At 38.5% G+C, this 18,895-nt stretch overlaps 2 protein-coding genes across 2 annotated transcripts in view; both read right to left on the bottom strand.

The window, feature by feature from the left end:
* Positions 1–18,506, bottom strand: part of LOC139450389 (uncharacterized) — a 125,353-nt gene extending 106,847 nt beyond the window's left edge. The window contains exon 1 of the mRNA XM_071232081.1: positions 18,422–18,506. The gene's annotated coding sequence lies outside the window, so the exon portion shown is untranslated. The remainder of the gene's footprint in view (positions 1–18,421) is intronic.
* On the bottom strand, positions 2,091–2,882 carry LOC139450838 (variant surface antigen F-like). The gene has a single exon (XM_071232672.1). It carries the CDS (start codon positions 2,880–2,882, stop codon positions 2,091–2,093), a length of 792 nt encoding a protein of 263 aa, XP_071088773.1.
* Positions 18,507–18,895: the final 389 nt, after the last annotated feature.

The raw sequence follows: 18,895 nt of genomic DNA, 5'->3' as shown, positions 1-18,895 counted from the left end.
GACGATTCCTGGTGATTAATAAGCATATGTAATAAAACCTGGACGGAGTAGATCTTACATTGACAAAATTATTTGAAATAAAAAAATTATTTGAAGTCATAAATAATGCATTACTTCGGGCACAGTTTGGAGAGCTCTAGTATGCAACTTCTGATACAGGATGGGGAGAGAAGATACAGATTATGTTACACTGGATACAGAATCCTCTAAAGACATATCTCCTTAGTCTGTCATACAGACCCTGAAACAAATATATACAATAAAGCCCATGTAAGTCTATAATAGTGGGCAAGCCTGGATTACTGCAGTATCAGAAAATGAAAATGAAGAGAGTCTCTGGGCTCCTTTTTATTATTTTTTTTATTAAGATAATTTAACAACTGTTTTTTTTCTGTAAATATGTTCATTTCAGAGACTAGATGTTAGTCTTATATCTCCGGGGGCACGGGTGGCCAAGTCGTCTAGGGCGCCGCGATTCGGTGTGCAGAGTTGCATCCCTTGGGCACGCCAGACACCTATGATTGTGGGTTCGAATCCCGGTTCGCCACGATTATGTTTCTAGGTTTGTCAGCACCATACCCGTGCTCGTGGGTTTCACTGAAGTGGTAAACGTCCGAGACCTGCATCACTTCGGGCTTTCCTCCCACATTAAGCTGATACGCCGTGATATAACTGGAATAATGTTAAAAGCGGCGTTAAACCCAACTCACTCACTCACTAGTATCTCCTGTGATAACTGACATACTGTTCAAAGCAGTATTAAACCAACTCACTCACTGTGAGCTATTTGTCATAATACAAGACAGTGAAACAGTTCCCTATGCATTGGCACACTGAATACTAAGCTCGACGATACAATACACAATATGCCTTTTTCTGTACCAATACTTTCTGTTTCATAAATATCTCCATATCAGTTGGTTCAGTGATACTGTAGCATTTCAGATTAATCATATCGATTCCATTATTCAGTCTCATCATGTGCTGGCATTGTCTTAAATAACATGACAGGTACGGGTGGCCTAGTCGTCTAATAATAAAAGTTTGAGGAATTTTCCATGTTTGAAATTTGATTTACAGATCTATTTACAAATTAATTAAAATAATAATGTTTAATGTAAAGTGAAAAAAGCTTAAGAATTAACAATAATTTTAACCCCTTAAAAAATGTTGATGTCAATCAGTAATGGTTTAAATTACGGGCTTTAAAACAGATTCCCTCCATTCCAGCGCCAATAATGAACAAACCCATGAAAAACGATTTGCTAGCATTGTAATTATGAAATATTTAGTGACTAATGCTTTGATGGATTACATGATCAGTGGTTGCATATTTATCATCAATCATGTTGATGTAAGGTGAACTGCCTTCCTTTACACACACAGGCGGGCTGTAGTGCCCTTGAACACCCACCCACGCAGCAGATCAGCATACTTGTGACATGTTACACTGCCCGCCTGAACTTTGTCAGCATAGGCTCGCTCCCCAAGGAGAGTGTTGGAAAGAAAAGATTCTCACTTTCCTACACACCTTTGACCATACACACAACTTTCTTCTCTAAAAGATATAGGGGCGGTCGGGTAGCCTAGTGGTTAAAGCGTTCGCTCGTCACGCCGAAGACCCGGGTTCGATTCCCGACATGGGTACAATGTGTGAAGCCCATTTCTGGTGTCCCCCGCCATGATATTGATGGAATATTGCTAAAAGCGGTGTAAAACCATATTCACTCACTCACTCACTCTCACAGATTTACTCACGGGAAGATGCGGAGAGGGGTAGTGAGGGTGGATTTTTTTTGGGGGGTGGAGTGGTGTAGGGTAGGGCGGTGTGTGTGCCTTACATGTTAACTGCACACTCAGCCAAGGCACTTCATTAATGACATGTATTATGTGCACCAACACACAGACCTTTTTGCCAAATCCTTGCCTCTCAGGACATGTGCACTCAAGTGAAACATAATAAAATATCTTATTATGAATATAAAATATTTACAGTTAACATGTAGGTTGTCATGTATACTTAAGGTACATTTGCAAAGCAATACAGTCCATAGTATCACAATTGTAAATAAATAAGTTATCAATAATCATTAATGATCCAAGATACTTTTGCTTTTGAGTATATAATCCAATATTTGCTTGGCATTTTGAAGTTGGTTAAAATTCTGCGACATGAAACTTGATGAAGATGATGACGTTTCAGGGCTACTTGTTTCCCCTTCATCACATGATGACATGTCAGGGCTACTTGTTGCCCCTTCATCACATGATGACATGTCAGGGCTACTTGTTTCCCCTTCATCAGATGATGACGTTTCAGGGCTTCTTCTTGCCCCTTCATCACATGATGACGTTTCAGGGCTACTTGTTGCCCCTTCATCACATGATGTTTCAGGGCTACTTGTTGCCCCTTCATCACATGATGTTTCAGGGCTACTTGTTGCCCCTTCATCACATGATGATACTTCAGGGCTACTTGTTTCCCATTCATCACATGATGACGTTTCAGGGCTACTTGTTGCCCCTTCATCACATGATGACGTTTCAGGGCTACTTGTTGCCCCTTCATCACATGATGACGTTTCAGTGTTACTTGTTGCCCCTTCATCAGATGATGATGTTTCAGGGCTACTTGTTGCCCCTTCATCACATGATGATACTTCAGGGCTACTTGTTTCCCATTCATCACATGATGATGTTTCAGGGCTACTTGTTGCCCCTTCATCACATGATGGTGTTTCCAGGGCTACTTGTTGCCCCTTCATCACATGATGACGTTTCAGGGCTACTTGTTGCCCCTTCATCACATGATGACGTTTCAGGGCTACTTGTTGCCCCTTCATCACATGATGATGTTTCAGGGCTACTTGTTGCCCCTTCATCATGAGAAAATATAACGGGGCAAGAAGTTGCCCTGAAATGTTGTGACAAACAACAAAGAAGTGGTAATCCATAAAAAGTTTTGTGTCTTCGTGTCTAGATAATGTTACAATAGATTTGATATCAAAACAATTCATGTCCAATAAGATTTGAGATTCCAAACTTCACATTTCCTGTGTCTACATGAGCGTAGGATAGAACGCAAAGTAATGTCAACGCCTTGTAAATAGACCTGGAAACTAACACAATACAAAGTCGGAGGTCTGACTGAGTCTTCCCATTGTCTGCCTGTTTACCAAGTGACCTTTACCTGGACTTCCCAGGTCTGGTCCAGCACACGCCAGTCTGTTTGTTTTGGTAGTGGGCGGCAGATACTCCCCTTGTTTCATAGGGCACTACTTGTCCCTTCCCGTGTGGCCGTTGTCAGACAATTTGATAGGGCTGATATTTCAGCACAGTGCCACTTGTCATCAAAAATGACATTCAAATTGATACAAATTTGTCATAATTGATAGTGCTTTGGGCATGTTTGTTTTTTGGGGGAGATGCATTATTTTTTTATGTTTATCAGTCATAAAAGGTGAAATCCCCATACTCTTTTTAATTAATTCTACGCTTTAATGATAATTCAATAATGTTTGATTAGTTGGATCTAGAATCTGGGATGATATCATGGAGCATTTCTTGATATGAATAATAAAATATAATATATCCCGACATTAAAATGGTAAGTTCCCAATGATACTTGGAATCCAGAAATAACTTGACATATTAAGTCCATGAAAAGATTTTTTTTGCTTGTCGATATAACTGACTCTGCACATAATGCAGTTAAGATATTCACTAGTTCAACAATGTGTCCTTTATAATTCATGTCCTACGTTCATATGTCAGTTTGCAGAATAAAGAAGCTGATGCGTATTCAATTCATTGTGGTACAACCAGGTCTCAGGTGCTGTTTTAAGCAGTTCACCAGTACAGTCTCTGTAGATACACGTTTGCTCCATGTTCCGACTTGTCAATACAAGGGAAGGAGGGAGCCTAAAGGTTCAAATGCTGTCATGACAAAGGTGAAGGTTTGATTCCCCACATGGGTATAATGTTTGGTCTGGGGTCCCATCTCACTCACTTGATCACTCACTCACTTGATCGATCACTCACTCACTCGATCACTCACTCACTTGATCACTCACTCACTTGATCACTCACTCACTTGATCACTCACTCACTCGATCACTCACTCACTCGATCACTCACTCACTCACTTATTGACTCACCCACCCACCCACTCACTCACTCACTCACTCACTTACACAAAAGACAGGATACAAAATATGTATCACAATACTTTAATCAGAACATGATACCATTGACTGCACACAACTTTGGGGTATAATTGCTTGAATTTCTTCTAACATCTCATATTCATGTTTTTTAAGTGATTGAGTGAGTTGGGTTTAAACGCCACTCAATCACTCATTTACTTACTCACTCACTCACTCAGTGTTCAATACCAGCAGTATTATATTCTACTCACCTGTCTTCTCCTGCTGTCATGCCCTTTTAGATTGATTCATGACTTTTATAATAAAGATTACAGACATATTGGCCATGTATAAACATTTTTTCTTTGTTCAAGAATTAAAGAAATTCAAAAATGTATCTCTTGTTAAAGCTAGTTTCAACTTTCCGAATGGTCAGTGGATACTTAATGGCCACAATGGACATGTTTTGTAATAGTAGATTCTATGACAAAATTTGACCCGAAGAGTCTGAATTACAATATTTGTTTTTTTTCATAATATCTGAGGCTGACCATTGTATTTTGTTCCTGTCCTCAACTTTTCAAATGTAATAATAGATAAGTTTAAAAAGATATGTTCCATCAAAGATAACATTCTGAACAGCTTTTTAGATCAAATTTATTCCAAATTTATTCAGAAGCTTTCAAATGAGTGAGTGAGTGAGTATGGTTTTACGCGGCTTTTAGCAATATTCCAGCAATATCACGGCGGGGGACACCAGAAATGGGCTTCACATATTGTACCCATGTAGGGAATCGAACCCAGGTCTTCGGCATGACGAGCAAACGCTTTTACAACTAGGCTACCCGACTAGGCTACCCAGTTTTCAAAAGAACAGCATTCTTTTTGAAATGTCTATCTTGAAGTTTGCATAGATGTGACATAAACAGTGGCTACATTGTACCCTAACTTATGCCTCACACAACCAGGCTGCATGCTGTATGTATCAGGGTAGGTTCACGGATGTTGTCACAGCAACTGATTTGGGAGATCCTTTGTCTGAATGAACCTATAATTCAAGGCTAATTACCCTGTAGCCATGACACGTATGTGTCTAGAATCACTTACTTACAAGACGCTAACCCAAATGTTAAGCCCCTTTGTATCGTACATTGACTGTCAGCCATGCTGAACAAGCTGTGCAACTATGTCTCTTAGAAGTTCTTAGTTTTACTGTTGTTTATATTTATGACTTAATCTGTGTCGTATGACCTTGGATATATATAAGCCTTATTGTACAGAGAAGTAAAATAAGAAAGTCTTAGCCTTAGCCTAGGTAGAGTCAGGCTTGGTGCCCTGGGGCACCAACCAAACAACCTCTACCACTCTGTGCCATCTTCCCCACGCAAGGGTGTTAGCTCACTATAAAAGTCCAGTTTCCACCCTTGCCGAACTAGGCTGGAATTTCGTGGCTTGATCATAGCGCCATCAGTGGCCAATCAGATTCCACCTCTCATATCACTTACATTTGCTTCATACAAAATAGCGGTCAAGACAACCTGATCAATAAACAAGATCTATGTTGTTAATAAAACAAAACGAAGCAAAGTGCATCAAATCATTTGAGCACCTTGATTAAAAAGATGAAAAGATTTGCAAAATATCTGTCAAGGCCCAGTTGACGGTACAGATGCTTTGCAAATCCTGCAGTCCTGTTGTTTACGAAGCGGATGTTTCGTTCGTTATGCGATTTTGATTGAAATATTCATACACCTTCGTTATGCGATTTTGATTGAAATATTCATAGACCTTCGTTATGCGATTTTGATTGAAATATTCATAGACCTTCGTTATGCGATTTTGATTGGAATATTCATAGACCTTTGTTATGCGATTTTGATTTATGTTGTCAACATGCTTGATTTATGTTGTCAACATGCTTGATTTATGTTGTCAACATGCTTAATTTATGTTGTCAGCATGCTTAATTTATGTTGTCAACATGCTTAATTTATGTTGTCAACGTATTTGATTTATGTTGTCAACATGCTTGATTTATGTTGTCAACATGCTTCATTTATGTTGTCAACATGCTTAATTTATGTTGTCAACATACTTGATTTATGTTGTCAACATGCTTGATTTATGTTGTCAACATGCTTGATTTATGTTGTCAACATGCTTAATTTATGTTGTCAGCATGCTTAATTTATGTTGTCAACATGCTTAATTTATGTTGTCAACGTATTTGATTTATGTTGTCAACATGCTTGATTTATGTTGTCAACATGCTTCATTTATGTTGTCAACATGCTTAATTTATGTTGTCAACATACTTGATTTATGTTGTCAACATGCTTGATTTATGTTGGCAACATACTTGATTTATGTTGTCAACATGCTAAATTATGTTGTCAACATGCTTGGATTATGTCGTCAACATGCTTGATTTATGTTGTCGACATGCTTGATTGAAGTTGTGAACATGCTTAATTTATGTTGTCAACATGCTTAATTTATGTTGTCAACATGCTTGATTTAAGTTGAGAACATGCTTAATTTATGTTGTCTACATGCTTAATTTACGTTGTCAACATGCTTGATTTATGTTGTCCTCGCGTCATTACCTATCGTGTATGTTGCCTTCAATGAGCAATCACCTGTCACAAATCAGGCAGATCAGGAAGTGTTCTAGGACATTCCTAGAACAGACTATAGTTGCTAGATGCCGACTAAGAAATGTTGATTGTAAATATAGCTGACACAGCTATTTCTACTCACACAAACACAGTCACCCTTGGTTGTGGCTTGATTTACCTGGACGAGCTTACCTCCCAAAACACCTGCTTTACTGAAGTATGCACCTGAGACAGATGGAGAAGAATGTAGGGTCATGTTATTCTACCTCCCACATCAGGGCACAGGGAGGGGAGGTGAAATGGTGCTTAACGCCATGGTAAAGACAATTGCGCTTATACAGCAACATGTATATACATGTGAGTGCTATTGCTATTTTTTCAGTGCTACCATGTCACACATGGTATATATATATATATATATATATATATATATATATATAGTAATATTTAAATAAGTGGAGTAAGATTGAATACAGTTTTAATAGGCTTGTGCTTTCAACTCGTACCACGTACGAGTCTCATCAGGCCATAACTGAATAACGGACATGAAGTAGTAACATATAGTTACGTGACGTCATAACATTTAGGAAACTATGACATCACAATACCAAGGTGACAATGGACAAATAACTTACGCCTTTACATTTAACTTAGGTGCGTATTTATGAATGAAATGTTGCTCTTTTTGAAACAATGTAGGTTCATGATCAAAATTGAGCTTATATAGCGGGAATACTTAAAAGTTTCCATTTCCACATGCTTCTAAATGTTCACTGAGTGGAATCGTGCGGTTGTGTGGCTGCTTTATTTGTGAACGGTGAAGATTCATTCTTCTTTTTAATTTAAGTTCTGTCTTTCTGATATACTTTTCATTGCATCCACTACAAACAATCAAGTAAATAACATTTCTACTATCACAAGTCATATTTTGTTTTACAGTAAATGATCAATAAAATTCAGCAGCAGCATCTTTAGCATCAGCATCAGCATTAATATCATCATTTTAATCTTAGACTTGTCAGAAAGACATTTGTAGTTGGGGCATAACTTGGCTTTGAAAAGACACATAACAAATACCTTTGCAAATGACTCAATATCATGATGATCGTTTTGCAATAAGATATATATTGTTCAGTTTTAAAATAACTTAATCAGATTACAAAAAGCATACCTTTCATAATTCAGCATCAACCTTTCATATGGTAATGATATGTTCTTATTTTGATTGCTACACAATTGGAGTTGAATAAATGTCCATATCAACATTGAAACAAGCACCTGCGATACACCATGGTGAATGTCACATTTGATTACGACACTCAGAGAGGAGCCTGGGAAACTACTGATGATGTCACATGACCCATGAGGAATCACTGACCCATATCATCCCGGGTTTCACGTAAACAACCTAATGGTATGGTGTCAGAAACAAAACAAGTTTTCCGGGCAGGATGCTGTTCATCAATATGTTGTTGGGACAACAGTTTCTACAACAGAATATGTCAGGAATAGTTTTGTTGCAATACTTTTTGACTTTCAATAGTGTGGTAGGCTTCATGATGATAGTTTTTGTTCATTGGGAAAGAATATGTGAACTTTAACACCGACTGTCGAAATGAGCATGAAACATCATCATGCAGGTCGAGTTGAATATGGGATCAAAGTTTTTACTGTAGCAATATTGTAATCATGGTAATAGAAGACAAAAATTAATTAAAACATCCAAAGTTGACAATTACAATGTGACTAGGAGCCTAGGAGTTTTAAACTTTTACGGACTTGTGTTCATATACTTGATATAAAATCACACTTGTGTGCCATTGGTTTTATCATCCAAAATCATTCTTTCCACTTTTCCTGTTTGTAACAGTAACAACCAGTTTCAAGAGTGTAGATAGTACTGCTTCTGTGACAGAGAGGTATGTTAACTGATGGCTCCGAGGAGGCAGTGTCCCATCTCACCCACTGATATCCTCTGTGGAAGCCATTCTTACATGACAAACCATGGACACTTCCAGATGCCGATACCTCCAGGACAGTTGGTACAAGAACACTGTATGTTCCTCAAGATGTTTGCAAGGACTGGTCATATCACCGATACCTCCAGGACAGTTGGAACAAGAACACTGTCTGTCCTCAAGAAGGTCCCAAGGACTGGTCATATCACCAATACCTCCAGGACAGTTGGTACAAGAACACTGTATGTTCCTCCAGAAGGTCCCAAGGACTGGTCATATCACCAATACCTCCAGGACAGTTGGTATAAGAACACTGTCTGTCCTCCAGAAGGTCCCAAGGACAGGTCATATCACCGATACCTCCAGGACAGTTGGTACAAGAACACTGTCTGTCCTCCAGAAGGTCCCAAGGACTGGTCATATCACCGATACCTCCAGGACAGTTGGTACAAGAACACTGTATGTTCCTCAAGATGTTTGCAAGGACTGGTCATATCACCGATACCTCCAGGACAGTTGGAACAAGAACACTGTCTGTCCTCCAGAAGGTCTCAAGGACTGGTCATATCACCGATACCTCCAGGACAGTTGGAACAAGAACACTGTCTGTCCTCCAGAAGGTCTCAAGGACTGGTCATATCACCAATACCTCCAGGACAGTTGGTACAAGAACACTGTCTGTCCCCCAGAAGGTCTCAAGGACTGGTCATATCACTGATACCTCCAGGACAGTTGGTACAAGAACACTGTCAGTCCTCCAGAAGGTCCCAAGGACTGGTCATGTCACCGATACCTCCAGGACAGTTGGTACAAGAACACTGTATGGTCCCCCAGAAGGTCTCAAGGACTGGTTATATCACCAATACCTCCAGGACAGTTGGTACAAGAACACTGTCTGTCCTCCAGAAGGTCTCAAGGACTGGTCATATCACTGATACCTCCAGGACAGTTGGTACAAGAACACTGTCAGTCCTCCAGAAGGTCCCAAGGACTGGTCATATCACCAATACCTCCAGGACAGTTGGTACAAGAACACTGTCAGTCCTCCAGAAGGTCCCAAGGACTGGTCATATCACCGATACCTCCAGGACAGTTGGTACAAGAACACTGTCTGTCCTCCAGAAGGTCCCAAGGACTGGTCATATCACCGATACCTCCAGGACAGTTGGTACAAGTACACTGTATGTTCCTTCAGAAGGTCCCAAGGAATGGTCATATCACTGATACCTCCAGGACAGTTGGTACAAGAACACTGTCTGTCCTCCAGAAGGTCTCAAGGACTGGTCATATCACTGATACCTCCAGGACAGTTGGTACAAGAACACTGTCTTTCCTCCAGAAGGTCCCAAGGACTGGTCATATCACCGATACCTCCAGGACAGTTGGTACAAGAATACTGTATGGTCCCCCAGTAGGTCCCAAGGACAGGTCATATCACCGATATCTCCAGGACAGTTGGTACAAGAACAATGTCTGTCCTCCAGAAGGTCCCAAGGACTGGTCATATCACCGATACAAAAAATCAGAGGAAGCAATGGAAGCATTACTCAAATAGCTATAGTTATAGGATAGCAATCTCATTAAAATTAAATCTTAGTTCTCGCGACTGCTGAACAAAGATCTTCGGACATCACATTGCGGGTCATGTCAGAACGACCTTTCATCTGACTAATCAGAACATGGCTTATCATATCATGAAAGTGACAGTTGGAATATGACTTTGGATCAGAACCTTGGATAAAAAACCACAGGGTATTCCAAGCAACAGTTATGGGCTTAGGTCTGTATACATACAATCTAGACCATCTATGAGCCATTCCAGAATGTTCTTTTGTTCAGTTTTTAATTTTTTAATCAAGTATTTGTCAAAATATGTTTTGAAGCGAAGTCACCAGGTTGAAACTCATGCCGTAAAGCTCATGTAAGCTGCCTTCTGATTGGCTATTGTCGACTTCTTGTTGGTCATTCCATTTGTCCGTCAAAGTTTGCGAAAGGTCGGTCTGACGTGACCTGTAATCGGATGTCCTCAGATCTTTGCTTAGCGGCAGCGAGAACTAAGATCTGATTTTAAAGAGATTGATGGGACAGTTACAAAACATGTCATTAGAGAATCGATATAAGTTTCTGTATTTCAATACGAGTATATTTGTAATTGAAAATAAATGTTTTGTCATAAAATATAAACAAGGCGCTGATTTCAAAACATGACTACTTTGCATCGAAATATAAAGAAAGTAGTTCTAATATATGCATCACACCTCACTGTGTAGCTCTACAGCAATTCTTATTTGAAGAAGGAACACGACACCTTGTCACGACTGCACACTATTGCACAATCTTCCAAGCATGACAGAGGGTGACCCACAGCTTTGTATATCACTGGTATGGTGTGCAGCAACTGCGTATGTGTATCTTACAGCTGTGAGCATTGACTGGGTCAGGCTGACCTTGTCCTCATTGTTGTCAGGGGAGATAAATATTTCATCAAGTACTGCAGTAGCTCCAGCAAGGGCATCAAATAATTCTGTGTGTTTGTTCACCTTGGTAAATTGAGGAGGCAATAGTTAACGAAGCATCCTATAAGATCTGAATTATTGATTGTCACTATTTAAAAAAACAAATTATGTTTTTTATAGGTTCAAGTGAGTGAATGTTGTTGTGTGGCAATCTTCTTGAGGTTCACTCACTTGGATATGTTTAATGTCACGTAGAGATATTTTTACAAATGTTATACAATGTACCTGTAATAGTTATAATAGGCACATATTTACTCTGATGAGATCAATATGTGAATACAAGCACCCGAGGACCTGATCATTGAGGGGGTCTGGCCGCCAGGGGTCTGGTCCAAGGGTCCTGGTTTTTGCATACTGTAAATCGTGAAATTAATATGTCTCCAAAAGAATGCGACAACTGGACCCTAGCCAAAAATGCGACTCAATATGAATGCGACACCCCCGCCTCTCAAGCATCAGTGGATTTCTATCTAAAGATGTCCTCAGTCAGGTTTAGAATCCTCACCTTAATCCAATTTACATTAATCCAATCACACACCAAATAGCACCACTTATTAAAACTCTTGTCTTGACCCCAGCAGTGACAATTCACAGGATGTAATAAGTGTTTGAATGACATTGTTTATATACTTTATATACAAGTGCTGCTCAATAAACAGTGGTGTGGAATACATCAGTGTATGTCTAAGTTGGTATTTTTGCTATCCAAAATGTCTTATTGTTGATAAAAATGCAATGTTTAAAAATGAGAGCAAAGACCACGCGCATTTTTCGCATTTAATTCACTCTCGAATTAATTTCAATATTTACAGTATTGACTTTATCAGGAGTACTCATTCATTTTGTTGTACCGAAATTTACTTAAAAGTTTATGAAGCCTTTAAACCATCCTCTGTTTCATTACAGTAACCTAGATGCGACCTGTGAAATGTTAGAACCAGACACCATTTTGTTTGCTGTCAATTTTCTAACACTATTTATCACGTGACAAAGAAATAATGATCATGTGACGAGTCAGTTTTTGAAATCAGTGTCAACTGATTTGGAGTCTAAATTGAAATGTATTGTTTCGTCACGTGGTATGGAGTGAGTGAGTATGGTTTTATGCCGTTTTTAGCAATATTCCAGCAATATCACGGCGGGGGACACCGGAAATGGGCTTCACACATTGTACCCATGTCGGGAATCGAACCCGGGTCTTCGGCGTGGAGAGCAAACGCTTTAACCACTAGGCTACCCGACCGCCCCTCACCTGGTATGGATCAACCAATGGAATTGCAAGATCTTTGTTACAGGTATAACAATTGTCATTATTGTTCATGTCAGTCATTAATTTCAGATAGAAGGGATTCAGTTTGATGCCCTTGGAGTTTTTTAAGTGGGCTAATAGTAAAATTTGTTTTTCCCGCAGTCATCATTACTCCAGCTGTAAATAACATAGTCTGGGCCAGACAAACCAGTGACTAATATTATGAGTAGCGTCCCAAGCTACTGGGCGTGATGACATGCAATCAACTAAGCCACAAAGACTGACTACCTGATCAATTAAGTCACCTTGTACATCAACCATTGGTTACTAGGGGCCTATTCTAACCCACAATCCCCACAGGAGTGTAATATTATATATGCAGTATTATTAAATATATATGTAATATTATTTGTGATCATAACCGGGGAGAAATGGTGATGGTTTGGAGTCTGTGTATACAAGTTTCAGTTACAGTAACGCTTGGACGTTAATGAGTTAAGATATCTACTGCACATATGCATATTGATGAAGATCTTGGTATGAAAGTCTTGGTATAATGACGTCAGAGTTCTGCCTGTCTGCCAGGTATGCTGTGTGTGTGAAACATAATTAGCTTTGTCACCTGGGCAGTAATTGGTACTCTTGAGAACCACAGAATCAACAGCCCCAAGGCACAACATGGCAGTATCCACTGCTCAGCCCATAAATGCTGAGTCAGAAGGCAATAACAGCATAAAGGCCCAATATAAATCACTGCAGTCAAATTAAGACAATACTAGCCTACAATTTTGTAAACAAATAACAAATCCTTGCAGTTTAATATCTACAATACTATTCTACATCTGTAACGATATAGAGAATACAAGCCTTTAAACTTAAAGCATAAATCTGTGCAGTCAAATATTGACATTACAAGCCTACCTACAATATTTGATAAAGAAAATATATAGACAATACTAGCCTACAAACATTGTATAAATCGCTGCAGGCAAATATCGACATTACTAGCCTACCTACAATGTTTGATAAAGAAAATATATAGATAATACTAGCCTACAAACATTCTATAAATCCTTGCAGTCAAATATCAACATTGCATAAATCGCTGCAGTCAAATATCGATATTACTACCCTACCTACAATGTTTGATAAAGAAAATATATAGACAATACTAGCCTACAAACATTGTATAAATCGCTGCAGTCAAATATCAACATTACTAGCCTACAATGGATGATAAAGAAAATATATAGATAATACTTGCCTACAAACATTGTATAAATCCTTGCAGTCAAATATCAACATTACTAGCCTACCTACAATGTTTGATAAAGAAAATATATAGTCAATACTAGCCTACAAACATTGTATAAATCCCTGCAGTCAAATATCCACATTACTAGCCTACCTACAATGTTTGATAAAGAAAACATATAGACAATACTAGCCTAAAAACATTGTATAAATCGCTGCAGTCAAATATCAACATTGTATAAATCGCTGCAGTCAAATATCAACATTGTATAAATCGCTGCAGTCAAATATTGACATTACTAGCCTACCTACAATGTTTGATAAAGAAAATATATAGACAATACTAGCCTAAAATCATTGTATAAATCGCTGCAGTCAAATATCGACATTACTTGCCTGAAATGTTTGATAAAGAAATTATATAGACAATACTAGCCTCCAAACCTTGTAAAAATCCCTGCAGTCAAATATCTACAATACTAGCCTACAAACATTGTTTGAATCCCTGCTGTCAAATATAGACAATGTTTTTTGGAGTATATGCAGACATTTCAAAGGGACTAGTACTTGATTTGAAACAACACATTGAAATAATAAGAAAAACCATAAGTTGATTTGTCTACATTGTCATGATAGAGTCAGAGAGATTAGACTGACTTTCTATAATCCATTATTTAGAGCTGTGCAGCCTTCAAGAAGTACACTCTGTCTCTGGAACAATAACACTCTTATACATTTCAGCTGTAGCATACCCTACATACATGCTCAGAAAATGACAGTTATATCACATGACAGAAGAAAAGGTGAACTGAATCGCTTGACTTCACATGCAGGTTCTAAACACTTATGCCTCATTATAAGACTAAACTCTCACTATAACACCCTATAGGTGTTCAATCTCCTCATGGTACATGGAGTGTGTAGAGGGTATGTCTGTCTAAAGAGCAAAGTTTGCAAAGCTTCAAGGAAAGTGTGCAGGATGGTTTAGGAATTTCAAAATGAGGCCCAACTTGTATTATTTTCGATGTATAAAGTATAAATTTATTAACAGACATGTCAAAAGAATTCTAAGCATGGAACAGACTCCTAGATCCCCCATCTTCAAAACCACCTTACTGCACTCAGTATCACATAGACATGTAAGTTTTGCTACTGCAGCAGGATTGGGCGGGGTGGGTGGGGGTGGGGGGTCCCACAATTTGGGTGGATCCTACACAAACAAGTATTCTACTGACAGACCAAGAACTTTGGTGAAACAAGAATATAAACCCATGACCAGTAGATCCTGGCATGCCCAATGGAGGCAACTGCATAGGGAATTGTCACACCTACGGACAACACACAAGATATGCCCAACAAGACACGCAGTCAGTGGTTTCACAGCCCTTTCAATACCTCATGGTACCATATTACAGAACAAACAGTGATGCTCTGTGGATTGAAAATAGTGAGGGAGTAAAGTTAAATGACTTTGTTAGCAATATTCCAGCAATATCACAGCAGGGGAGACCAGAAATTGACTTCACACATCATAACCATGTTGAGAATCGAACCCGAGCCCTTCAGCATCATGAGCGAACACTTTAACCACTAGGCCACCACCTCAATGGAGTACTACTGATAACAGATTGGTTTCATTGTACTAATGTCATGATCGATGTCCAAAATCAATGGTGTATAAAAACAAGTTAATACTTAATGTTTACTCCAGACGTTAGCCCATTCATGAAATCTATAAAGATTTACGCATAAATCTTACCTACTTTGAAGGGATTTAGAGCACAGCAAAATGTCTTTGGAGCACAGTCTTTTTTAAAGCATGAATACTTTTCTACTTTACAAAACAGGCCCTTGGCATAATGTGTGTATTTAACAACATATGGATAAACTGCAAGAGACCTTTATATCAGTAACCATAGCAAAAGTATAATTCTTTTTAAAGAGTCATGATCACTGAATTGAATAATTATCTTGAATTATGTATTTTCACCATTCATTTTAATATTCAGTTTCATGATATCCCCAGTCTTACAAAAAAGTCTATATTTCTTTTTATTCATCCATGCATTTATCAGCATTTGTTGTAGTTGAATTAATAGATATATAACATGACTTAAATAAAATCATTGTTTTGTTTTTTTATTGTTTATAAAAAGAAGTACCTGTTATGTAAAATGGGCTTCCACCCAGGGTAGTAGAAAGACCATGACCTATATCACAACTTACCAGTACATCTTAGAGTTTTTTACAAATATAACATACTTCTCACTCACACATTCACTCTAGTACTACAAATATACTGCATATGTCAAGTATGCATAAACTATTGAAGCTTTTATAGCACATTCCAGTGCAGGAAAGTACATGATCTCTGACATACACATTTTAACAATGAAACTAAAATTAAAATTAAAGCATCTAAGCTTGAAAGAATTTCTGCTGATTACCTGTCTTGAAAGCAATATCTTTTTCAATGTTGTATCGATAAAAAGCTTCCTTTTCATAAACATGAAATGTTTTTATGTTCTCTTTAACTCCAAAAAGTATCAATTCTGCACAAAATGTCATATCATAAACATGAATGCACCAGTTTATCCACACTGACACTTCATCACTCTTACAAATACAGTAAACTACGGATATAACGAACTCAAAGGGACCACTAATTTTAGTTCGTTATAAAGGAAGTTTGTTATAAGCATATATACAGCATAACTACAGCAAATACTCGGGACAAAAAAGTAAGTTCGCTATATCCGTCAGTTCGTTATAACTGTGTTCGTTATAAACTTAGTTTACTGTACTTACATTGCTCTGTATACACATTGTTATTTTCTGTGTCTGTATGGTGCACAGTGTGTCACAAAAAATATGAATAACATAAACAAAACCAGGAGCATTGCTACATTGTTGCACTTCAATCTACCATGCATTCAGGTGTGTTTACAGCTGGGTCGTAAATGTGTTATGCACTGTGCATTATGATTGATTGTTTGGTGTTTAACATCACACTCTGCAATCTGCCATCTGTATGACAGATGGCAATCTGTAAATAATGAAGTCTGGGTCAGACAATCCAATGATCAATACATGCAGCTGGGGTGCAGTGACATGCAATCATCCAAGTCACCGAGCCTAACCCCTCAATCCATTAAGTCACGTTGTACACCCAGCATAGGTTGCTGGCGGCCATTCCTGCCCCGGGGTCCCCAAAGGAGTTATAACATGTATGTGTGCACATGCTAGACGTAGGGATCTGTCACGACATGATAACAGGAGATCCTCAACTTCCTGGTTCCCAAATAAACATGGGGGTCTCAACCTGTCCAACAACTCTACTACAACTTTTGATATTTGAAATTGAAGTTCAGATTATGATAAAGTTATATCGTGTTCCTTGACTTTACTAAGATGTGACATGCATGAATGAATGTGATGAAGAAATAATTTTGTTTGATAACATTATATACATTAATAAAGCATTCTAAACTGACACATTAATGTATATGTTGTAAATACATTCATACGAGGGCATCATCATAACTTCAATGGATGTAGTTTGTTTGCTCCATGACCCGCCCGGTATGTGTAGATATATATACACCAGCCCTATTGCTGGGGCTACATTCAAAGTGTGTGTGAGTGACCTTTGCTCTCAATTGTTTCTTTGTGGGCCTGTGTTCTCTGAATCAAGGACACATCTTCCGAACAGGAAATCATCTCTTCCAATTGTTATTAAATACATAACTCAACAAGTTTGCTTCTAACTAGGTCAATCTTGAAAATACCTGATGATATTCATCAATGTACACAATACGTGACTTTATAACGGGGTAATGTAAAGGATCAATATTAATACTACCTGCATTGTAAATGTTTGAATTTTGTTATTTTACGGAGGAGTTGGTGTTTCGTGTTTTCAGTTAATTGTCACGAGTGAGATTATACAGTCTAGACGCGTCCTTTCTTATCTCCACAGAAGCGCGTGCCACGCCCACTCTACGAGGGCCCGACAGTTGTCGGTGCACCAAAACAAACACTGTCCTGTATCCAGACAGCTACGTGGATAATTTAATTGTCTAGAACAAAAGACACAACGCTTGTCCAAAACATATTTAAAATTCATTGTTTACAACGAGTGTTGCTACCATCCCCGTTATACCACGTCAGAATGGCTGACATTCCAGGCTGGTTTATTGGACCGACCACTTGTATCGCTAACTCACTCTCACGATGAAATGACTCACCGGTGCATTACGCGACGTGAACCTTCTAATGTATATTTACACGTATATTTCTACTTATTTACTTACAAAACTGTCCACATATAGCCTAAATCAACTGTCCTTGAGCTAACTTGCATGTACGTTGACAATCTGTCGACCGTGACGATGGGCACATTCAACAAGGTGCGACAAAATTCGTAGGTATGTGAACTATCAAGGCGACAAAACACGATAAATTTAATTTTTCAGCGTTATGATGTCTGTATAAATGTTTGTCCGTAGTTGTCAACGGCTGTTGTGGATTGTGAAATACTATGTCGCCCTGTCATATGACAGCGCATTGGTCCGGCAAAGTGAGAGGTGGGAATCGGCCGAGGGAGGGCTACAGCACATTTGACACGAAGAAGCTGCTTCAAAACAACAAATATTTGTTAAAATATGGTTTATGTACTTACCGAAACAATTTAGCTACCTTAGCCCTTATGGTCCGACGCTGGCCTTGAAATCGTAATCGCTAGTTGAGTTGTACGCAATGATCGCATAAACGCGCCTGTCAATCAATCGGAGTTTGTGAAAATCCTTCGGGACTTCCCCCAAATACTGTGCGCTGATTGGTCCGAATATTTCATCGTTCTGTTGGAGCCATTCACTGTGCGAGGTGTGGTTTTTTAAGAACGGCTGTTGTGAAGATCTGTCGTATTGCTCAACCACGTAGTAGCTTGTGTATTACAGCGGAAATTGATTGTCATGTTTGTATAGGCTAACAATTAAATCTGTTATCCGCTGTAGATCTACGTTCACTAATGCATCTTTATACACTAAGCGGAATGGTAATTTATTTAATAACACAAATTTTGATATTTTAAATATAACGTAATATTTTTTAACATTCATTCAAGTAAAAACAAACATAAACTGACACATTTCTA

The sequence above is a fragment of the Haliotis cracherodii genome, unplaced genomic scaffold (genome assembly GCF_022045235.1).
Source record: "Haliotis cracherodii isolate W230 unplaced genomic scaffold, xgHalCrac1.p SCAF_8, whole genome shotgun sequence".
Classification (NCBI taxonomy): domain Eukaryota; kingdom Metazoa; phylum Mollusca; class Gastropoda; order Lepetellida; family Haliotidae; genus Haliotis; species Haliotis cracherodii.
The sequence above is the reverse complement of the archived record's forward strand: the minus strand, read 5'-3'. Positions and strand labels throughout refer to the sequence as shown.